The 24825-nt window shown below is 45.3% G+C and overlaps 1 protein-coding gene across 1 annotated transcript in view; it reads left to right on the top strand.

The window, feature by feature from the left end:
• Positions 1-24825, top strand: part of LOC129105522 (dihydropyridine-sensitive L-type skeletal muscle calcium channel subunit alpha-1-like) — a 99546-nt gene that overhangs the window by 54261 nt on the left and 20460 nt on the right. Inside the window, exons 29-33 of the mRNA XM_054616595.1 lie at positions 5762-5809; positions 15677-15703; positions 15797-15925; positions 16010-16075; positions 18451-18542. Coding sequence (XP_054472570.1) covers positions 5762-5809; positions 15677-15703; positions 15797-15925; positions 16010-16075; positions 18451-18542 — 362 coding nt within the window. The remainder of the gene's footprint in view (positions 1-5761; positions 5810-15676; positions 15704-15796; positions 15926-16009; positions 16076-18450; positions 18543-24825) is intronic.

Raw genomic sequence — 24825 nt, 5'->3', positions numbered from 1 at the left:
ATTGTAAAATCAATATTTATATAATAATATAATAATACATGGTTTATTACATGAATCACATTATAGATTTTTTAGGCTCTAGTGTTTTGGGAGATTGTATCAAAGCTAAGTTTCTCACTTTTTAAAAAATATGAACACGTGAGCATAATGGGGCTTCTTTGCACTTTTCATCGAATGCCACCATGGGTTGATATATTTTGGGTTTGAGTGTAATATCTTGACAACTATTGGATTGCTGTTTCATTTGCTACAGATATTAAAGAAACCCCAAGGAACAAATTATAATTATTGTCGTACAGTTGCCGTAGCTCAACACACTGCAAATTAAGAAAACTGCAAATAGAGAAAACAAAAGCAAATACAGAAACGTGGTGCAAGTGGCATACTACACAACAAAAATTGTTTCCAGGAGACACTAGAAAGTGTTGCACATGGCTTGGACACAGTTGTTGTTGTTTTATGTCTTAGAAAGTTACTGAAGTCGGCTATCGGTCAGTGCTGTCCGAAAATGAGCTAAAATTAAAGAGCAGAACTATGGTTTGTCAGCAGTTGTTATATGTAGCAAGTGCAGACGCAAGGCGGCTGTGCAGGGCACACGAGCACTGTGGGGATTAACCCAATGGCAACAGCTCTTAGAGGGCTAAGCCTATAAAACACAGGAAACAGTTGTTAACCATATATTTACCAAGTCCACCACCTGGTTATAATGTCATTATTTTTTTCAGGTATCCAGTCCATAACAACACCACTAAATACATTTTCAAAAGTCAATGGCAGAGAGAGTTCAACACCCTGAAAACACAAGAAAATGTTTAGCATTTAGAAAAAATGTTGCAAATAGAGAAGACACAAGCAAATATAGAAAAACACTGCAAGAAGCACACCACACAACAGGACCTTTTCAAGAGGACACAAAAAAGTTTTACATTCTGCTGAAATTAACCTAGCGTTAGCCTTTTGCTTATATTAGCCTGACATCAAATAATCTATTAGCCTGACATCAAATAATCTGTTGAAATACACTTATTATACACATATTAGCATATCACACATTTTAATAAAAAATTAAAAATCCATTTGGAATATGATGTTTACATGAGCCATATCACATTCCGAATATTATCATATTCGGAATTGTAGTGGAATATGATTGCGCATGTAGACCTAGTTCAGTCTAGCTTTTGCGGAGCTATTTTTGTCGCCCGTAAACTCATAAAAGAGGCTTTAATTTACACAGCTGGAATAATCTCAAACCATGGCAGGACTCCACAAATGAAACTCTTCCTTTTGTGTTTTTAAGTAATATTTATATTTGGTCATCAGATATACTATAAGATAAGATAAGATAAAATAAATTTTATTCGTCCCGCAGTGGGGACATTTGCGGGATTACAGCAGCAGAGTGCATGGTGCAAACAAGAGACATAAGAAAAAAAAACAAGATCAAAACAGGTACAATAAGTAATCACACAGTAAAGAATAATAAATAAGTAAAAAACCTTAAAACAACAAAAACTAAATATTATTTAAACTGACAGAATGATTGCTAATATTGCACAGGTGGATATATGGATTTATATTGTCAGTTTTTGGGGATATGTAGTCTACTAGGAGCAGAGTTGGTTGTGCAGCCTGATAGCGGCAGGAATGAAGGAGCTGCGGTACCTCTCCTTTACACGGGGTGAAGCAGCCGGTGGCTGAAGGAGCTGTACAGAGCTGCCAGAGTGTCCTGCATGGGGTGGGAGATGTTGTCCATCAGGGATGATAGCTTAGCCATCATCCTCCTGTCTCTCACCACTTCCACTGTAACTAGTGAACATCCCAGGACACAGCTGGCCTTCCTGACAAGTCTGTTAAGTCTCTTCCTGTCGGCTGTCGAGATGATGCCACCAGAGAGTTGAAAAAGGTCCTCAGGAGTGCTCCCTGGACTCCAAGATAGCAGATGGAGTCTGCTCTGTCCCTTTTTTACAGTGCGTTTGTGTCGTCTGTCCAGTCCAGTTTATTGTTTAAGTGAACACCCAGGTACTTTTCACAAACTTAATGTCCATTCCCTGGATGTTCACTGGTACTGGAGGAGAGTGTTTACCTTGGCAGAAGTCAACCACCAGCTCTTTGGTTTTCCCTGAGTTGATCTGGAGGCGGTTCTGCTGGCACCATCCTATAAATTCCTGGTTCAGTTCTCTGTATTCCCCGTCAACACTGGCCGTGATAAGGTCGACGATTGCAGAGTCGTCGGAGAACCTTTGCAGGTGGCAGTTAGCAGAGATGTGTGTGAAGTCCAAGGTGTGTATGGTGAAGAGGAAGGGAGCTAGAACGGTTCTTTGTGGGGCCCCTGTGCTGCAGGACACCAGGTTGGACTCACAATCCTGTATCCTCACATATTGTGGATGGTTGGTGAGGTAGTCCAGGATCCATGCAGTGAGGTGGTAGTCAGCTGCAGCTTGTCCCTCAGAAGCAAAGGCTGGATTGGGTTGAAGGAAATCGAAAACATCATTAGATGAGCGATCAAACCTTTCACTCTTCACAGTTTGTATAGCTCTTATTACCACTTTCTTCAATGACATTTCAATTATGTTTTAGAGAAGCAAGAAAAAACATTCATAACTAGCATCCCAGGTTGAATACAGATTTAAATAGATGAGTTTTAAGTGCAGTTTTGACGAGGAAAGTCTGAGTTGCTTGGTGAGAGAGTTCCAGAGGGAGGGGGCAGCAATGGGGAAGGCCCTGTCACCCCCAGGTTCGGTGCTTGGACCAAGTAGGGGGTGTGATGAGGTTGGCATTGGTGGATCTGAGGTTGCGGGTATGAAGGGGCCAGGTTGTGTAGGGCTTTGTATGTAATGAGGAGAATCTTGAACTGCGTTCTTTGTTGTATGGGGAGCGAGTGAAGGTTGTGAAGTACTGGGGTAAAGTTATCGCTGGTGCGGGAGTGGGAGAGCAGACGGGCAGTGGAGTTTTGGATGTATTGTAGTTTTTTTTATGATGTCGGTGGATGTACCGTTCAGGATGCTGTTGCAGTAGTCCAGTCGAAAGGTGATGAAGGCGTGGATGAGTGTTTCAGCAACTGAGGAGGAGAGGGATGTGCGTAGACCGGCAATGTTTTTTAGATGAAAGAATGCATTTTTTGTGATGTGGTTGACATGACGTACGAAGGAGAGGGTTTCATAAAAAATGTACACCAAGGTTACAGATATGTCTGGAGGCTGGAACAGTGGTGCCATTGATTCATAGGGAGAAGAAGCATAAAAAAGAAAGTTTGCTTGCATCCAGGTCTGTATATCTGTGAGGCAGTTGGTGATGGTGGAGTGGGTGGAGATGTAGAGCTGTGTGTTGTCGGCATAGCAGTGGAAATGGAGAGCATGGTGGCGTATGATGTTACCAAGGGGGAGCATGTAGAGGATGAAGAGGAGGGGACCGAGTATAGAACCTTGGGGAACACCTTGAGAGACTGGGGCTGTCAGAGTTGAATTTATTGATGCGAACTGTTGAGGGAGTGGTCAACTGAGGAGAAGAGTAGGTCGTTGGTGACTTTGATTAGGACGGTTTCTGTGCTGTAATGATATCAGAATCCTGATTGAAATGGTTCGTAGAGTTGGTTGGAGTCCAGGTGGGTTTTGAGTTTGAAAGCAACAGTGTGTTCCAGTATTTTAGACAGAAAAGGGAGATTTGAGATGGGTCTGTAGTTGTTGGGGATGTCTGGGTCAAGGCCAGGCTATTTGAGGATAGGTGTGAGAGACAAGTTTGATGGCGAGAGGGACAGAGCCAGTAGACAGGGGGGAGTTGATGACAGAGAGGAGGAGCGGCCGGAGGGCCAGGAGACAAACCATGACTAAAGTTGAAGGGATGGGGTCCAGGTCGCAAGTCGGAGTCTTCATGCCAGACAGTGATTTGTTGAGATCCGAAGGGGGGATGAGGGAGATTGGGAGAGTGACCAGTCGGTTAGTTGGGGATTGATGGGGTTGGGGGGGGGCAGGTTGGAAGTGGCCAGTTGGTTGTAGATGGTTGCAATTTATGCTCTGTAGAATGACAGCAGTAGTAACACATATCTACTGTGAAGAGGTGGGTGAGATTGTACATGGGTTTGAGAAGTTTATTTATTGTGTAGAAGAGAATATGATATGCATTCCGACTTTGGCGAGTTTTTGAGTATATTTATAAAAAGAGAGAGAGAGAGAGAGAGAATGAGAGCGAGAGAGAATGAGAGCGAGAGGGAAATGGTCTGCAGTAGTGTCTGACTCCTTCATACCCCTAACTGTCCCTGCCCTTTCTGTTCTGAGTTGCAATATTCCTAAGGACTCATGGTGTTTGACCTAGGCATTAATGAAATATTTAATGTGGTCAATAAACAGCATTACTTTAGTGTGATTAGCCTGAAAATTATAAAAATAGACGCATAACATCCGTCCATATATTAATATAAAACTGGTTAAATCTGTTAAACTGGTGGTTTAACAGAGCAAAGTGCTGCGGTTGTGATTGCTGTCAATCCAGAAGTGAACCCTAAGCCTCTTACTATCTGACAGGTCAATAGTGGAAACTATTGTCTTGTATTTTTGCCTTATACAAAATTAAATAAACAATGAATGGAAAATTATAATTTTAAAATATTGTGATACACAAAGGTAATCCTTGTAGCGTTGTTAACTATGTAAACATTTTAAACAAATAACCCACATACTTTTCTTCACTATGAGCTCAATAGACCTTACACACTTGTATGGATGCAGAGATGGAATTTCAGTTACATACATTTGGTATACAGAATTTAACAGAGGTTATGCGTGTCAGATATGTGTTATCACCAATTGACCACTGGAGGACAATATGGTCACATGATGAGTCCGATTTGAAATATCTGAAAATGAATTTAACTCGTGTGTTTTCCACTCCAGAACTACGCGAGAAAAGCGTATTATCCTGAAATCAAGTGGGAAATAATTTGGTTGGGGTTATTGAATATTTCACAGACTTATGCAGTATTATACAGGGATACAAGGAATAATTGCAGAGATAGGTAGTGTGGTTCCTGTTCTCTTGAGCCAAGGAATTTATTGCTTTGATCTCAGTTAGCCTTTTGTTTTAGTTCCTGGCTGGACAAGACGAAGGGGGGTAAATGTTTATGCATATGGACAAAAGACAGACTGGAGTTAATCACTTCTTGTTTTCCTTTCCCGACGTCGGTCATTTAGAACCCCCACTCTGGGGCCTTTATAGAGTAGGAGTTTTGGGAGTGTCTCTGCGAAAGTGTATTGAAACCTCCTCTGTGGAGATGAAATACCAGAGGGGGGGATTCAAGGCAAAAACGTTTGCCTTGAATCAATTAATTTTAGGAGGGCAGACTGGACCAGGGAACACTTGGATCAGGGCCTCATCTGACAATCACACTTGTTGCACCCATATATCAAAAAGCTGTCTAGTTGAATGTGTGTAGTTTATGGTATGCTGAATGGATGAAGGTCTAAACTTTTCATTTGTATTTACGTCATTGTGTATTTATTTTAGCCAGAGGTAGTGTTTTGTGTGAAAAGAGTTGAATTGCTCCTGTTATTAATGTTATTTGTCTTCAGAATACATACAGTAAATATTGATTTGTCCATCTTTGTTTTATGAATGGTGACATTAATGTTTTTCTTCTCTGCTTTCATTGTTCATACTATCATCTTCCATTGTCACTTAGTTTTTCCAAAGGCACACCTTTAAAGCTGAAAGCTCTCTTACTTTTATCAATGACATCCCTTCTCAAATTTGTGTTTCCCTTCCACAGGCAGCACTGGCCTCCTCTGGAGGACTTTACTGTCTTCATGGCTGCACTGTAACTATTCACTTGCTTTAGTTTTGCATGAAATGCACATGTTGCATGAATTTGTCTGAACAAGTACTATACTGAAGTACTTGTAGTTGTTTGAAAGCCAGGGTCCCTTTCCTAATAGCATGGTATGGCTAAGATTATCTTAAAATCCATTTTACTAGCCTTCTTAATGGTGCATAATTCGAGACTGGGAAAATATCAACGGCCTCCCAACGGCTCTCAACATGGTGACCCCTGAGACAGCGGCTTGTAGCTTACTTTTACGAATGTTGAACCACAGGGAAAGAAGGACTCAATTGCACAACCAGGTCACAGGATGAGGTGTAGGTGAAACCGTCTTTACATGTCAGCAGAGGTTCGGTACACAAGTTAGCAGTCAGAACAGGCAAACAAATCAGGCAGTGATCAGGCAAAAACGAGGTTGATAAAAAACTAGCAGATATACCAAAAACCAGGAACATAATACTAAGTAAATTGCCGGAGCGCTTGACTGAGAGGATCAAGACGAACTGGCACAGAGACAGGGGAACACAGGGTTTAAGTACACTCGGGAGATGTAGGTGATAAGACACAGGTGGAATCAATCAGGTGCGGGGCAGACAATCACAAGCTGTGTCCCAATCCAGCAGCTGCAGCCTTCGGAGGAACCAGCCCTTCGGGTCGACCGAGCGGTCCCCGAAATGAGACGGTCTGATCGACAGAGGATTTCCTGTTTTCGTCACCAGCTTTACGCGCCCCCACCCTTCTGCCGCTCCCTTCTCCTAGCAACCAGCTGTGGTTGTCATAAAAGAGGTAAAGCTAAGTTAAAAAATGTAAATGGACGAGTTGCTATAAATAGCGCAGCGGCTCTCGGTAGCGTTAGCTGGTTAGTTAATAGTGTCACGTAAATTAACTGATCATTTTAACACAAGTGTGGTCTGATCAGGTCTCTTGTTTTTAGTTGTGTGGCAAGGTGGTAAGCGCAAGGAAAATAAACTAAAAGATCTAACTAAGAAATAAGAAAAAGGAATCAACAACGCCACCCTGGGAATTTCACCTCAGGGAATTGATGTAAAGTGCAAAGCACACAGGTAAGTCCACTCGTTTAGAAGGCATGAGACGTAGTTCGAATGTCATAGAAAAATACAATTTATTCAATAACTTCTTTTCTCTTCAATGCAAAATCTTCACCATGCAACAAAAAGAAAACAAACAATCCACACAAAATAGTTGAGATAAACGCAAAACTAAATAAGTAATCAAATCAAAAAAAAACAAACAATGCACACAAAATAGTTGAGATAAGCACAGAATTAAATAAGTAATCAAACCAAAAGAAAACAAACATGCAAATAATTAAAACACACATTAACACTCATGCACACACGGATGGGGGGAAACCCCGGTTAAAAGACACACTGGATGAGCACCCTTGGTAGGGGGGGTGCGCCGCAGCGACAGGCGGCAGTAGGCACGAGGTGCCAGCCGGAGCAAAGCACGTGACGTAAACAAAGCGGCGTGCAGCAGCAGTGAAGCGGAGTAGCGTGGGAAGACAATATCAGCCTGGCAAAGCAGCAGCGAAGCGGAGTAGCGTGGGAAGACAATATCAGCCTGGCAAAGCAGCAGCGAAGCGGAGTAGCGTGGGAAGACAATATCAGCCTGGCAAAGCAGCAGCGACCCCAATGAGCTGATTGCAGTTGGTCCTGTTTACGACCAAACCCGGGCACACACACACACACACTCGCGTTCACACAGGAGGAGGGGGAGGGAGAGAGGGCTCCGGCCGTCATCAGCGTTTACACCATGGCTCGCACGAAAACCCTGAAGCAGCAACAAATAGTCGCCCTATCGGACCAGACTACCTTTTGGCCCGGAAGTGACGCGCAAGTGACAGGAGCGCCAAAAAGAGGAGGCAGGTGGAGGATGGCTGCTTTTATACCGCCCACATCATGACGGCCACTAGTGGTACTTAACCGTAACTAACATGGATAGCACCTCTATCCTGCTACATTCTACCCCACCTTCTTGGATCGTCGTCCCGACGATCAACACCACAAGCTAACTCCAGGGTCTAAACAAGGCAGACACTGAGTTGGACACAGAAGCAGAAGGGTTGGCCACTTGAGCCCCTCCAGCAGGCCGCGGAAGACGATGCACATTCGGGTGCTGACCAGCCGTTTGACGTGGGGTCCGGCGTGGACCCATGTTGCTGGAATCAGGGCAAGTGACCAAAGGAGAACATGAGGATGCCCCCAGGTTTGGAATGGATGAAGGCCCTTGGGACATAATTGGTCCGGCGGATGGTATGGCAGAATTGGCCACAGAAGGTCGTTGGTCAAGGACTAACAAATCATACTCAAATGAAGGCTCCTCTTCTGGATATGGTTCGTCCCTGGGTGACGAGTTGTGGGAAGAGGCAGGACGAGGTGAGTCCACCCCTACGACCGCCTTCAGCATAGTGCGGTGGACCTGTCTGCTCTTTGTCTCATCGTCTACTGGCGCAATAGTATACACTGAGCCACCCTCTCTAGGCATCCTCAACACTCGATACTTCATCGAGCTCCACCGATCTCGGGTCTTCTGGGGCCCCCTGGCCCTGAAGTCGCGCAAGTACACCAACTGCCCTTCCTGCAAAGGCAAATCCATTACATGCTGATCATGGACTCGCCTTCGCCGAGCGGCAGCATGTTTCAAGCGCTCCCTTGCGCCTTCAAAGGCCACCTCCAAGCGGGCTTGATGCTCTTGCACCCACTCATGGATGGACCCCCGACCGGGCTCTCGACCCTACCCAACAAGAAATCGAGTGGTAGCCTTGGTTCCTGCCCGAACATCAAGGCAAAGGGAGATTCTCCCGTTGATTGGTGGGGAGTCGTGTTGTAACAATAAAGGACGTGAGGAAGACACATATGCCAATCCCTTTTACGAGACACTGGCAGAGTACGCAGCAGGTTGTGGAGTGTCCGGTTGAACCGCTCGCATTGACCATTTCCTTCGGGGTGGTACGGGGTGGTACGTGATTTTACGATACCATACAAGTTACACAATTGTTGAATGAGCGAGCTTTCGAAGTTACGGCCCTGGTCAGAATGCAAACGAGCGGGGACACCAAACTTATAAAACCACTCTGACACCAAAACCCTTGCTACGGTGGTTGCGCGCTGGTCCCGAGTAGGGATAGCCATGGTGTACTTACTAAAAACATCAGTAAGGACCAAAACGCTCTCTAGACCATTCTGGGCCGGCTCTAGAGTGGTGTAGTCGATGGCAAGGATTTCGTTGGGGCGGGAAGCCAAGAGATGTCCCATGACTCCGTGCACCCTTGGGTGAACATCCTTGGCCACTTGACACCTCTCACATTGCTGACACCAACGGGCTACATCGGAGGACATAGCAGGCCAGTAGCATCGAGACCGGAGGAGCGCCAGTGTTCGCTCCACCCCCTGGTGACCATGCTCTTGGTGCACTTGGGTCAGGACCTCGTCTCTCAGTACATTGGGTAACAACAGCTGGTACATGGCTTCAGCACCATCAGGTCGGAACACTTTTCGGTACAGGACATCATCCCTCTCAAGCAGGCGATCCCACTGCCGCAGCAACACTAGCGTAGCTTGGGAGAGCTGTGCCCGCTCCTCACTACTAGGACGCTGCTTCCTCCTCCAAAACACCAACAGTTCCTGTATCACAGGGTCAGTCTGTTGAGCGAGACGAAGTTCAGGCGGAGTAAGCTGTGGCATGGCTGTGATGGTAGCTTGGGTTGCCTCTGCCTTTCCCAAACCCAACGCTTGCTGCAAAGCCTTCGGTATGGTTGTCCCTGGAAGCATCGCCTCTACATCCTGGGGACCAGATGGGTGCTGACGAGAGAGAGCATCGGCATTGGTGTTGCTCTTCCCTGATCGATACTTGATCTCGAAATCGAAAGAGGCTAGCTGGGCTGCCCACCTCTGCTCAGTAGCAGCCAGCTTAGCAGAAGACAAATGACTGAGGGGGTTGTTATCAGTATACACAACACATCTATTTCCCAACAAGTACTCTCTGAACTTCTCTGTCATGGCCCACTTAAGGGCCAAGAACTCGAGTTTCATAGAGCTATAGTTCGCCATGTTCCTCTCTGTAGGTCGCAGGCCCCTGCTAGCATAGGCTATCGGCCTCACCTTGCCCGCCTGAGTCTGAGAGAGGACTGCGCCCAAGCCACCATAGCTTGCATCGACCTCCAGAATGAATGGAAGGGTGAAGTCTGCATAAGCCAACACGGGCGCAGTGGTGAGCTTCGCTTTCAGTGTTTCAAAGTTCTTGTTACACTCTTCAGTCCAACACCTGGAAAACCGCTGGTCAGGCTTCTTGGTGCCACCACACTCAGCCACAGCCCTATGCAGAGGAGCTGCCAGTTTAGCGAATCCCTCCACAAACCGCCGGTAATAACTGGCGAAACCAAGGAAAGAACGAAGCTCCGAGGCAGTAGCGGGAAACGGCCAATTAGCAACCACTTCAATCTTGGCCGGATCTGTGGAGACACCATCAGCTGATATCACATGGCCCAAGTAGTGCACCTCTTTGCGAAAGAACGAGCACTTGCTGAGCTTGGCTTTAAGCCCCTCGCATTGAAGCCGCTCCAGCACCACTTTGAGTCGCTTCAGATGCTGTTCAATAGTGGAGGAGAACACAACAATATCATCAAGATATAACAATAAAGACTGACACTGCTGGTCACCAAAGATGCGTTGCATCAACCTTTGGAAAGTGCTGGGCGCATTACAGAGCCCAAAAGGCATTCTGTTCCACTCAAATAAACCGAAAGGTGTACAAAACGCGGTCTTTGGCCGGTCGGTCTCAGTGACTGGCACCTGGTGATAGCCACTGGTCAAGTCCAGGGTTGAAAACCAGCAAGCACCGGACAATGCGTCCAAAGACTCTTCTATGCGTGGTAGAGGGAAGGCGTCTCTGCGGGTCTTACGATTAAGCTGTCGGTAATCAACGCACATGCGTAGTTTGCCACTCTTTTTCCGTACCAACACAATCGGGGACGCGTAGGGGCTGCTACTCTCCCGAATTACTTGAGATGAGAGCAGTTGATTGATGTGTTCCTTCACCACCTCATACTCTGAGGGTGGAATGCGCCTATAACGCTGCGCCACTGGAGTATCATCAATCAAAGGAATGTCGTGGGAGATGAGGTTAGTACAACCCAGATCGGTGTCACTGGTGGAGAATACTGACGCGTAATGTCCAAGTAGTGACCTCACCTGACCCTGTTCACCAACCGACAATGGCGACACATCCACATCGTCCACCTGTTGCTGCACACTGGGTGAAGCTGTCTGGGAAGACACAGTGGCCACATTTGATGGCACCTCGGTGACTCCTGCAGGAAGGCTGACCACGTTCACGAAGTCCAGTGTGCCAACAACAGTGCGGGGGTACAACATAACATCGTTGCAGCCAACATTAATAACAGGTATATAGGCTGTACCCCTTATAACGCAAACTAAAGAAGGGGAAGCCAGCAACCCCGCAGGCAAACCAGCATCCAAAGGCTCAAAAAGTACCGTAGAACCTGAGTACTGCTCAGAACATGTGGCGGCCACCATTCTCATAACACCACCCGGAATCTGCCAGCTCCTCTTACCCCTGACCTTCACCGCCCCTGGAGTGTCTGAGGGAGATAGGCCACTTGCATGATGACACTGTTGCAGTGCCTGCACAACTGGCTTGGGGGCTTCAGAGATACAGACCTGGGAGAACAACGCTACACCATGTTGGCCAAAAAGGTCCTGGTAGCACTTACGAATCACGTTCATCCCCAGGATACCAGGCACTCGAGAAGGCATGCCACCAGGCGGGTCCCTAACCACCAAAACACCGCATTGCGGCATCAATTTGCCACAAAGTTTCACGTCAAGTTCCAAATATCCGAGGTAAGGAATAGTCAGACCGTTGGCAGCTCTGAGCTCCAACCAATGACAAGAACGGAGGCGCTCCTGGCCCCAAGGTTCAAGATGTTGGCGAAAGAAGCTCTCAGAAATGGTAGACACCATGGAGCCGGTGTCCACCAGACAAGGGACCTTCATGCCGCCCATATCGACATCCAACTGGGGGCAAGACGAAATCAATCCAGACGCATCCAGGTTATGTGAAACAGCTTGAGAGCCAGTGGCGGCCCCACCCGAACTGTGGCTCTGCAGTTCGATGGGCACTAGTTTTCCGACATAGAATGAGGGCGAGATTGTCGATCAGCATTCAAGGGGGTCGTGAGGGAAACTGTGAACGAGAGGGAACGCGCTCGCCATTACACTCATTTGCATAGTGTCCCGGCTGGTTACAACGCCTGCATATTAAAGGCCCAGGCCGTGGTGGACGACGGTACTGGTTGGAGTTTTGTAGCTGAGCAATGCTTCCCACAAGCTGATCAAGCTGCTCTTGTTGACGCTTCAACATCTCCCTCATCTCGCTCATCTCAGACACCGCGGTAGGTGGGGCAATAGCCTGGGGGGCGCCATGAACACCATACTGGACACCATACACTAAGGGGACCGAGTGGCTGCGACCTCTCGCACCACCAGGCAAACCCTCACGCTCCCATCGAATCGCCTCGGCCCTCACCTCAAGCAAGGTGCTATCAGGTTGGCGACGCACCAACTGCTTCAACTCGCGTCGCAAGGAACTATTCAAGAGGTGCTCGACAAACTGATCTCTCAGAAGGGCCCCGGCGTGTGGCATGTCAGCGGGGGCGCACCGCTTCACTTTCCCCATGAGGCTCATCAACGCGAGGGAGAACTCCTGAAGCGTTTCTCCTTCTTGTTGACCTCTGGAAAAGAAAGCTTGCTGCACTGCAACATACGACTCTGAGCACCCATACAGCTCGTCTAAAATGGCAAGTATTCTAGCGGGGTCCTCTCTCTCAGAGGCAGAGCGATACTTTATCTCCTCCTTGGCCTCTCCCTCTAGGTGGTCGAACAAAAAAACGCCTGGTCAGACCGGGACAGATGTCGAGCCCTCACACTCGCCTGCACCTCCTCCACCCACTCACTCAATCCTACGCCTGTCCTTCCCCTAAAGATGGTACACTTCCTATCTCTAGGCACAAAAATTAGTCTCTCTGCTACAGAGGGAACAGAAGTAGGAGAGGCAGCAGGTACTGCTGAAGAGGTAGACGGTAGAGCACTTGAGCCAGCCTGTCCCTGTCGCAACCGCTCATTATCTGCTTTTAACTGTGCAATCAGCTCTCTAAGTTCCAGAGTTTCCTCCTCCATGATTACTACAAACTCACTACACTACTAGTAGCTACGATGATGCAAAAGCACCACGAAAGTCAAACCTATAGTGAGGGAGAACTCCCTCACGAAGATCCACGAGGGGCCACTGCTGCTTTGTCTCTGATCGCCCCAATCTGCACGCACAAAAACAAAATTTAGATCGCACCAAATACAGCGAGCAACACACACAAAAAAAAGAAAATCAAACAAATATGTATACAAAGGAACACACGTCTCAGCCGTTCGAAAAAGAGTGATCCTGTCAGCAACGCCAAATGTGGCAAGGTGGTAAGCGCAAGGAAAATAAACTAAAAGATCTAACTAAGAAATAAGAAAAAGGAATCAACAACGCCACCCTGGGAATTTCACCTCAGGGAATTGATGTAAAGTGCAAAGCACACAGGTAAGTCCACTCGTTTAGAAGGCATGAGACGTAGTTCGAATGTCATAGAAAAATACAATTTATTCAATAACTTCTTTTCTCTTCAATGCAAAATCTTCACCATGCAACAAAAAGAAAACAAACAATCCACACAAAATAGTTGAGATAAACGCAAAACTAAATAAGTAATCAAATCAAAAAAAACAAACAATGCACACAAAATAGTTGAGATAAGCACAGAATTAAATAAGTAATCAAACCAAAAGAAAACAAACATGCAAATAATTAAAACACACATTAACACTCATGCACACACGGATGGGGGGAAACCCCGGTTAAAAGACACACTGGATGAGCACCCTTGGTAGGGGGGGTGCGCCGCAGCGACAGGCGGCAGTAGGCACGAGGTGCCAGCCGGAGCAAAGCACGTGACGTAAACAAAGCGGCGTGCAGCAGCAGTGAAGCGGAGTAGCGTGGGAAGACAATATCAGCCTGGCAAAGCAGCAGCGAAGCGGAGTAGCGTGGGAAGACAATATCAGCCTGGCAAAGCAGCAGCGAAGCGGAGTAGCGTGGGAAGACAATATCAGCCTGGCAAAGCAGCAGCGACCCCAATGAGCTGATTGCAGTTGGTCCTGTTTACGACCAAACCCGGGCACACACACACACACACTCGCGTTCACACAGGAGGAGGGAGGGAGAGAGGGCTCCGGCCGTCATCAGCGTTTACACCATGGCTCGCACGAAAACCCTGAAGCAGCAACAAATAGTCGCCCTATCGGACCAGACTACCTTTTGGCCCGGAAGTGACGCGCAAGTGACAGGAGCGCCAAAAAGAGGAGGCAGGTGGAGGATGGCTGCTTTTATACCGCCCACATCATGACGGCCACTAGTGGTACTTAACCGTAACTAACATGGATAGCACCTCTATCCTGCTACAGTTGTAACACTTGTATCTGCTTCACCGGCACGCAATGAATCTTGGGATATGTTGGGCCGTGAAGGATCCATCAGTTGTATCCTCCAAATCTGGGAAACGTAGGATGCATTTATCGGCCGCATTAGGAGTCGTTGAAATGGGACAGCCTCGTTGCGGCCGCTGTGAAGCAATCGGTCTACAAATACACCCTCCGAAGGATGCGGCCGCTGGATTGGGACACAGCGACAGTTGCAGGAAAACACACAAAGGCAGGAAATAAAGTGACCTGAAACGAGAGGAGAGGTAATTAAAACAAAATAAAACAGGAAACACTGATAGCTATTAAAATAAGGAAAACATAACATACCAGACAGGATGAGACAGGACAGCTAACGGTGCTGACAGAGCATGGCAGTGTTAACCCAGGGGGGACAGGAGGGGGGATGATACACTTCCATGACAACGCTGTCTGTCTGGACGGCGTTATCAGCTGTAATTACTGTACAAGAACAGTGCATAGCAGTGGTTGCGAGCTAACCAGTTGGGCATGCTCAGGTTCACTAAAAGGCACCCTGCATGCCAGCTATGTGAACAAATCAAGGAGAACCTCTGATAAAAACACACACAAAGGGAGAGAGATTTAATTATCTGCAAAGGTAGACATTAAGGTAGACATTGATCAGATATTAATGATCTGAATCCTATTTACACATTTAAGCCTATGAGATGTTTAATTTAATTTCTTTAAATAAAAAGTGCTTCAAATTTGTCGAAGTCAATCACCTGAGAACATTAATTATAGTTGGCAGCAAGCTGAAAGGAGCAAACTCTTAACGGCGTATTAAGTTTTGATTTCATATATGCTCACTTACTTTAAAGTGTGTTCAGCATAATATTGAGCATCACAGACAGCTAATGTTAAGAAGCTTAAAACGGTGTGCAAGTGCCTTTGCTTTTAAGTACTGCTTTGGGATAGAGTGTAAAGATGTAAGACTGTTGATAGAAAAATAAGTCCTGGACTTTGTCGGGTTATCCCTCAACAATGTATACGCTTGTATTATAAATGAATTACACTTGTTATCCTTTAATTGACTGGACATTGGAGATAATTAGTTCTAGCTCAGCGCCAATCATACATGCATGTTGAATATCTTCCTTTGTTTAAACAAGCTAACATAAAAGCATTGCTCTGCCTCTCATGGAAGAGTTTATTTACGTAATGATTGTGTTGACACGAAAGTTTGCAATGTGAGCATTAGAACATTTCAAGACTTGGATGTTGGTACCAAAAAGTGTGTTTGTTAAAGGGTAGTAGTAGCAAAAAAACATATTTGTTTTTGCAGGCTGTGGATCCCATGCAAGCAATTGCGGTGAGTTGATTTAATTTTTCTTGAATTCAAGTTTTGTGGAATTTAGGAGTTGGCACTATGTGATGTACAATATGTCCTCTATGTGTCTCTGAGAAGTCTTCTGAGAACATGAGCGTATCAGTCACATTCTTCAGACTGTTTCGTGTCATGCGTCTAGTGAAACTTTTGAATCGCTCTGAGGGGATACGGAATCTTCTGTGGACCTTCATCAAATCACTTCAGGTCAGCATCATATCAGCATAAATTCAGCCTGTGGTTTAGCATTAACATGTCTCTCTGACTGTGCCTTTGGTTATTGTGTTGCAGGCTCTTCCTTATGTGGCCCTGCTTATTCTCATGCTGTTCTTTATATATGCTGTGGTTGGAATGCAGGTACACACAAACACACACACACACACACACACACACACACACACACACACACACACACACACACACACAAAACATATACACACACACCAGCCATTATTGATAATTATGTTATAGGCACTGAGTATTTTCAATTCTGATTGGCCGGATGGTGCGGATTAGTAACCAGTCGCCTATGACATATGTTTTTGATTGCTGTAAGCTATTGGATATTGCAACCCTAATCTTATAAGCACAGGTGGAGCCCTCGACTGAACTCTATAGGTAATATTCTCCTCCAATCACAAGCACAAATTTGCCCACAAAGAATTTGCTTAAGCATAGATGGCCAATCATCGTGCCTACCCAAATATGTGCAGACCCCACAGTACAGAAGGCAGCACACACCACTGTCTGCTGTCTGTTGACTGCTGCAACAGCCGACGCACATCCCACCCGTTTTATGTCCTTGTCACTCGGTTTACTGAACAAGTCCACTGACACAGCCACTGCGACAGGTTTGGGAGATGTACTCACAAAGCTATCCCCCAGACGATTCTTGGCTCCCATCAGCCACACCATCCATGAAGCACTGAATAACTTTTCAGTGTGTCTGATTGAAGCCGTGCATTCAACATAACATGCCAACGCTCATGGGTTGTATAACTCCACCCCTAAAAGAACTCCTTCAATCTTTGGGAAAAAAGAGGGATTTGGCCTGAGGGTAGCCTGTTACAGTCACTAGAAAGCAGCATGCAAATGAGTTTCACCCACAGGGTTCAAGGTAACGTGTGTGTGAAAGCGAGAATCGTGCAGAAATCAATACAGAGGGAGAAATCGTGGCAGAATTTGTTGAGTAATTCTGGGCTGATAATGAGGATTTCAGGTTTGTCACTGTTGAGTTTGATGAGGTTAGTTTGCTTCCAGGTCTTAATAGAGTGCTGAGTGAGTGGTAGCAGTAAGACAGTGATTTATAGATTTCAGAAGGAGAGGTTAAAGCTATACTGTACGATTTGAGAGAGCTAGCATGATTTGAAATTAGCTTCTCTTCGGAGTTCCGTTTAACTCCTCCCCCACCCTTCAGGACTCCCTGCCCCCACCCCTCGACACAGAGCCGTGCACGAGCGCTGCTGCTACTTAGCAACCAGGTAGCTACGCTGCCGCTGCCTCATTGAGCGAGAGCTGAGCTAACGGTCGGCTGCGTTTCTCAACTACTATGACAACAACGCTTTCTTTGCCCTCCGTGAACGCGCTCAGGCCGGCTCAGGCTCGTACACAGAGGGGAGAGAACGCGCAGGCTTGTGATTGGTTCTTTAGATTCGGGTACAATGTCTCCGATTGGTAAGCATTTTAACAGGTTTATAGCCGATACAGAATTCGTTTTTGTTTCGCTTCTTTTTCATTGCCCATAAGTTATTTATTGCTGTCAGGATGTAAAAACCAATTTCAACAACATATTAAAAAGTGCATATCACTGGAAACCGTACAGTATGCCTTTAAGTAGAGTAGGCAGAGTGGACAGTTGGTTAGGGAGAGTGATGTATTCAGGGTTTGGGGGGCCCATTGGTTTTAGATGTCCTCAATTTGCCAGCTGTGAAGGAGTCGGAAAGATTGTTAATGTGTTTGTGAAGCTTTTGTAGTGTAGAGCAGAGGACCTGAAGTGGATCTGTGCGCTCTTTCACCTCGGTTGCTGGAAGGGCGGTTCTGGTGTGCCTCTGCTGAAGCAGCCGGAGAAGTGGATGTGTCCAGAGGTATAGGTTTTTCCATCCTTTACAGACATAATTAAATTCAGGGACTATTAGTTTGGCTGTGGCATTAGGCTGGAACATGCTAGCAAAACGCCCAACACATCCAAATTGTAAGCGGCTGCAGCTAATTCAAATAAAATATTTTTGTGTCAACTTGTTACACAAAGTGGCAGTAGAGGCTTCCTGCTCTCACAGGTCAGTCAACGCTTTGCTCAATTAGACACTGAAGACAATCTTCTAAAACTAGGTGGAAACAATTATATGAAAAAAGCATAGCAGAACTGAAGTATATAGTCTTTAGGGTGGCCCTCCATATTGGGGCAGTGACATGCCAAAGTCATAATCTCCGGCTCCTCTGCCACGTCTTCAGCTGCGTCCTGGTGGACATCGACCAACAACAACACGTTATCCCCCTGCGGCACACCTGTACTCCCCACGTATGTAGAATGGTTGTGCTTCTCATGTCCATATCCAGGACATGTAAGAGGCGAACAGCCGTTCTCTTTGCCGTTCTATCAAATAAATTGCATTTAGAAATCCCCAGACAATCGGTAGGATGAGATGTCGGATTATCTGGTATCACGCAAAGCCAGCGTAAACCGGGTTACCTGATTCTGTGTTGTTAATAACATGACATTCTTTTTTCTGCAGATATTTGGTAAAATTGCATTGGTTGACGGCACATACATCAACAGGAACAATAACTTCCAGACATTCCCACAGGCTGTTTTGCTGTTATTCAGGTTGGTGGTCTGTCTTCCTATGTTAAGACTAAAACTCTGCAACACCACAGCTGGTACTATTCAATTCAAAGAATACTGTGAAAATGACTTTTTATAGAATTTTACCTTTTAATGCTTTCACCCAGGACAGAGCAACAGTATGCATGTAAATACTTTTCCTACTACAGTTAGGTAAAAAGAAGAGTTGGTAAAAAGAAAAGGAAAAGACAAATCACACTCCCACACAGACACAAACACATTCAACTGATCAAATAATCATGCCGTTTTTAACTATATCCTTTTATGGGAGGTGGGAATGTCACAGTCACAGATTGTCATTTGTGATTGGATGCCAAGCTCAAAATGGCGGGTCTTATCTAAAATAAACCTTTCAGTAAGGCAAACCCCTTAAAGATTTAGGGGGAGGATATGGCTCAGGGGATAAAGGGGGATGCTCTTAAACGCAAAGTTGGCGGTTCAATTCATAGCTCCTACTGTACGCATGTCCAAGTGGCATTGAGCACACCCCACACAGCAGCAATTTATTGTATGTGTATTGGCATGCTAATGAGAAACCGTGATGGAAAATTAATGAAGTATTTTGATTCAGCGCTGCACCTGGTTGGTAGCTATTATGAGCTATTACACGGATGGTGACACAAGTGAAGGACTGGAGGGGGCTATCCCTAACTGCGAGGACATTACTTTAAACAGGCATCAAGTAAGGCCTGTTGTTGATGAAGGCATTCAATGTACTGTGTTGCCTGTTTGTAGCTGGTACAGCAAAACAGGTTAACAATACCACGTTTTCCGTAAAATATAAATGGGAAGCTTGTATGTCTAATGCAGTTAATTTGTCTTTAGTTTACCTACTGAGAAAAGTAATTTGGTGGAGTACTTTTTCATTACCGAAAAATTACCCTTCTGTGATACTTTGTACATGTTGGTTATATTGGTCCCACCTAGCTAACGTCAGTGAGCAATGGCCTGGCCACCCACCAGTGTTGTGGAGCTCTGCATGTGCAGGTGTTTCTTCAAATTTGAAGTAGAGTTCTTCGCAGCTGATAGACGCTTATCCTCCTAACACAATTTGCAATTCACTGTGATATTCTTGTAATCCATCTTCCGTAACCGCTTATCCAGTTAAGGGTCGCGGGGGTGCTGGAGCCAATCCCAGCTGTCAATGGGCGAAGGCAGGTACACCCTGGACAGGTCGCCAGCCTATCACAGGGCAGACATATAGAGACAGACAACCACTCACGCTCACATTCACACCTACGGGCAATTTCAGAGTCATCAATTAACCTAACCATGTCTTTGGACTGTGGGAGGAAGCCGGAGAACCCGGAGAGAACCCACGCTGACGCGGGGAGAACATGCAAACTCCACACAGAAGGTTGTCCAGCCCGGGAATTGAACCCGGGCCCCTCTTGCTGTGAGGCGACAGTGCTACTACACCACCGTGCAGCCCATATTCTTGTAATGAATTTCTTATTTGTAAACATAACTACATAACTGATTACCTGAAATGCAAACTAACGCTTTTCTTGTGTTTCACCCAAAAAGTAATCTGAAATACGTGTTACCCGTAGCAGTCTTTCGTGCAGTGTGCCTTTTCTTCTTAGCGCTGAAACTTATGGCTGCTTTAGTGTCAGTAAATGTAAGGTTAAGGAATTGCAGGGATGCAAAATCATCATGTTTTTTTTCTCTTTGGCTGTAGCCCTCTTACTTACCTAAGCATTGCTTGAACAATGGCAGCCATACAAAAGGTGCCTTTTTTTCGTCTTGCAGAAGATTCCTTTGCCACTGAGCCTTGTTGGTTGTTCCTTTAGACTTGATGTTTCAGCAGGGCCTGCGTTTGACCTCCCCAAACTGCACATCTGTTAGTCCAAGAATGCCTCGACTGTAGTTTATACAACAGCACTTAATCTTGACGTGTTTATATTGTTTTTTCTGGTGGTGATCATACTGCTCAATAAGCTAAGTGATGACTCCACTATAGCACCCAGGAAGACTGAGAGTGCAACACTTGGTCGATGGCTGAGCCTCCCTGTTTTCATCACATGGGTTCACCACTCCAACTCTTTCTTGTAATTGGCCAGACAGGAATCCAAATATTACTTGATTATTCCAATGTGCACATCGCTCTCTGCTGATATAAGATGACCAGGCGGCCTGCTATTTTGACGTGACTTGATTATTATTGCCCAAAGGAAGTATATTTGAACAGACAATAAAGCTTCTAGCTGGTGTGTACATTAATCAAAATGAGTCCTTATAGTTTGTTCATACATAATTAATACTGGAATACAAAATATACAACCACTTTCTTCTAAATTAAAAAAATGTGCCTTACTTGCTGGTCATCACCATAACTCACAATGATAGAAACAACAATTCACCTTAAATACATTTGCATAATCATTACAATCAAACCTACTGTTATGGAAGCATGGTCTCAGACAAAGATTAGAGCAAATCACACCAGCCCTTATAAAACTTACCCTTCTCAGTGCATTGACAGATAAATAACTTCACCATCTTCTGTTCTCAAGCTTGAGAAAATTACAACCATCTGCCACCTTCCATGAAAAGCAATAGTCTTGAATTCAAAGGTTTGAAAAGTGTGTGTGTGTGCAAATTCATCCAGTTGGCTGGGTAACATCATAATAGCTTTGTGCCAGAGGCCCCTTATATATCCATTTTTGGGCAAAAAATACACATTTTCTAAAATTTCAAATAGCAAATGACTTAAAATCAAAAATAACATCTCATTAAATATTGAAAGGAATGTTGCACATTTAATCAACATCAATGACTTAAGGTGGTTGATGCTATTTCTCTGTTTTTTGTTAATGACATTTCACAAGCTCAGACAATTATTAGGTGCTTGTATCAGCTAATGTAATGGTGGCACTGCAGTAACAGTTATTAGAAAATAACTTTAAAAAAAAAGCTTACAGTTCCTTCCTGCTTTTGGTAACTCCATCATCATCATAATTTCTTTCAATAGATCACTTCATCCATTTTTGTTTCCCTGCTCACTTTACTTTTACCTCTGTTTTACCTTTCCTTTTTTTCTCTCCATCTCTTTTAGTCTAACTGGCCCTCTGACTTATCTCTTTTCTGTCATGTCCCCTAACATTAATGCAAGCACTGTCGGATGTGTCAAGATTGTGTACCCAATATAGAACAAAAAACTCCCACACACTGTCTTCTTCACTTGCATATAAATATATTTTAGTAACAACGTTTCGGTACGTAGACCTTCATCAGGTTATTTAGATTGTGTACCCTGCCATTTGCAAAAACTCTTGCAAGATGATTAAGGTTAGGCATTAACCTCAAATGATTACGGTTCGGCATTGACCTTGAATGGTTAAGGTTAGGGATTGACCTTGAATGTTTATGGTAACTGTTGAACTCAAATGGTTAAACAGGCCCTATTATGGTATTTCTATCTCAAGTTACAGTTCCAACATGTTTACATGTGTTAATGCTCATAATCCGCCTTGTTTTTCTCATCCTGGCTGTCCTGCAGCACCTCTTCTCACCCTCTCTCTGGAATGCTCCGTTGTAGTGCTTGCTCCTCCCTCCAGAAAGCAAAGTCTGCCCTGATTGGTCAGCTAGCCCGCTCTGTTGTGATTGGTCAACGTTTCACATTTCAAAAAACTCTTCCTCCGGAGCTTCAGCTCCGTCTCTCTCTTTTGTTGTTTGAGGGCAATTTCAGAGCAACCCCTAATATTGTGCATAATCTTCTCTCAGTAAAGGAGGGAGATTAAGTCTTTCAGCCAAGACATGGAGACTTTTGATCCTTACAATGAAGTAAATACACCTATGGGCCATAAGAGTGGCAACATCTATATTTTGACTCTCCTTTTGAGTGCAGCAATAATAATAATAATAATGGATTTTATTTATATAGCACACTTTAAAATACAAAGAAATCTCAAGGTGCTGCACAGGGTAGAACAATCACAATAATCAAATATAATAATAAAACACTAAAAACAAACAAAAAATAAAATAAAAATTTAAATTAATTAATTAATTTAATCATAATGAAATCTAAGAATATCTATTAAAACTGAACAACCACCCAAACACAAGCAATCTAAATTATCAAGACCTTAGGGGAAGGCAGAGAGGAACAGGTGAGTTTTAAGATTTGATTTAAAAGCGGTGAGGGAGTCTAAGGCCCTGATCTTCTCTGGGAGCTTATTCCACAGGCGTGGCCCCAGTGAAGAGAAGGCACGATCTCCCATGGTAGCCAGCTTTGTCCGGGGAACCGCAAGGATGTTGGAGTTTCCTGACCTTAGTGTCTTGGATGTGGATTGAGGGGTGAGGAGGTCCAGGAGGTAGGTTGGACCGGTACAGCTTATGGCCTTGAATACTAGCAGAAGTACTTTGAAAGTGATGCGTTGTTTTATGGGAAGCCAGTGGAGGGAGTGGAGGACTGGGGTGATGTGTTCTGATTTCCGTGTCCTGGTGAGAACCCGGGCGGCACTGTTTTGGACATATTGTAACCTCTGGATGGTTTTGGCTGGTAGACCTGCGAGCAGAGAGTTACAGTAGTCAATCCGAGAGCTGATAAATGCGTGCACCAATTTTTCTGCATCACGTTTGGGTAGTGAGGGTCTTAGCCTTGAGATGTTTCTCAGGTGGTAGAATGATGTTTGGCAGACAGATTTGATGTGCGCATCAAAGGACAATGATGAGTCCAGCTTGACGCCCAGGTTTGTGACCAGTGAGGAAAGAGGAATGGGGTGGCCATTGATGGTGATGTGGGTGAGACCGGCCTTTTTTGTCTGAAGGGGGGTGCCAATGAGAATGGCTTCTGACTTGCTGCCATTTAGCTGTAGTGAGTTGCTGCTCATCCAGTGCTGGATGTCATCCAGGCATTTGGTAGCCCGGGATAGTGCCAGGTGTTTGTCAGGGTTAGTTTGCAGGTAAATTTGTGTGTCGTCAGCATACGAGTGGAATTTGATGTTATGGCTCCGTAGTATTTTTCCCAGGGGCAGCATGTATATTAAGAAGAGCAGGGGCCCCAGGACTGACCCCTGGGGGACACCGGAGGTAACGCATCTGATGCTGGAGGTGACTTTGCCAAGGGCAACATATTCCTGCCGTCCTGTGAGGTAAGAATGAAAGAAGTCCAGGGCAGTGCCTTTGATTCCCACCTCCTGGAGGCGCCGATACAGGATGCTATGGTCCGTGTCGAAAGCAGCGCTTAAGTCCAGCAAGATTAGCAAACTGGGGGATCCTGAGTCTGCTGCCCTTAGGAGGTCATTTACCACCCTCACCAGAGCAGTTTCAGTGCTGTGGAAAGGTTTGAAACCGGACTGGAAGGTTTCATAGAGCTGGTGGGAGTGGAGATGGTCATGTAGCTGGATTGTGACAACCTTTTCCAAGACTTTCGCTAAGAAAGGCAGGTTAGAGATGGGACGGTAGTTGGAGAGGACCTCAGGATCCAGATTGTGCTTTTTAAGCACAGGTTTGATGGCTGCCAGTTTGAGGGAGGGGGCTACTTTACCAGTAGACAGGGACCTGTTTATTATGTATGTTGCACTGGGGACAATGGCTGTGAGACATGCTTTCAATAGTGATGTGGGGATGGGGTCCAAAGAGCTGGTGGAGGAGTTCATTTTTAAAACAATGCTGGAGAGCTCAGCTTGAGTGACCTCAGCAAAGTGGTCGAGGGCTACGTCATCATGGGGGGCATGATCAAGGGGAGGGTCAGGTTGGTTGGGGGTGAAGTTGTGCCTGATGTTTTCAACCTTTGTTTTAAAGAAGTCCATGAAGCGGTTGCAGTCATCAGAAGAGGGAGTAGTGGTGGAGGAGCTACAGGGCTTGAGCATCTGATTTATGGTAGAGAACAGGTGTCTGGGATTTCTATGGCCAGAGTCAATGAGATTGGAGTAGTATGATGACCTGGTGGCTCTCAGAGCAGAGGAATATGCTCTCATGTGTTCTCTGAGGGACAGTTGGTGGACAGTTCAGCCAGTTCGCCTAAATCTGCGCTCAATTTTGCCCTCCGATTTTAGGGCTCTGAGCTGGTCAGTGAACCAGGGGGCTGAGCTCTCAGCAGGTAATTTCTTCAGGAAAACCGTAAATAGAAACATAGGCCACAGGTTTATTAAGGGATTTTTAAAGTGTATCACAGAATGTGGATGAGAATGAGCCCAATCGTGGACAAGAGAAAAACGTATGCGTGTTATATTGACAGGAAATAGATAGAATCTGTCAAGCTTAACTTTGGATAGGTGTGTCCTTTGTAGGACCTTAAACTGAATTAGTGTCAGAC

Source organism: Anoplopoma fimbria, chromosome 17, assembly GCF_027596085.1.
Source record: "Anoplopoma fimbria isolate UVic2021 breed Golden Eagle Sablefish chromosome 17, Afim_UVic_2022, whole genome shotgun sequence".
NCBI lineage: Eukaryota > Metazoa > Chordata > Actinopteri > Perciformes > Anoplopomatidae > Anoplopoma > Anoplopoma fimbria.
The sequence above is the reverse complement of the archived record's forward strand: the minus strand, read 5'-3'. Positions and strand labels throughout refer to the sequence as shown.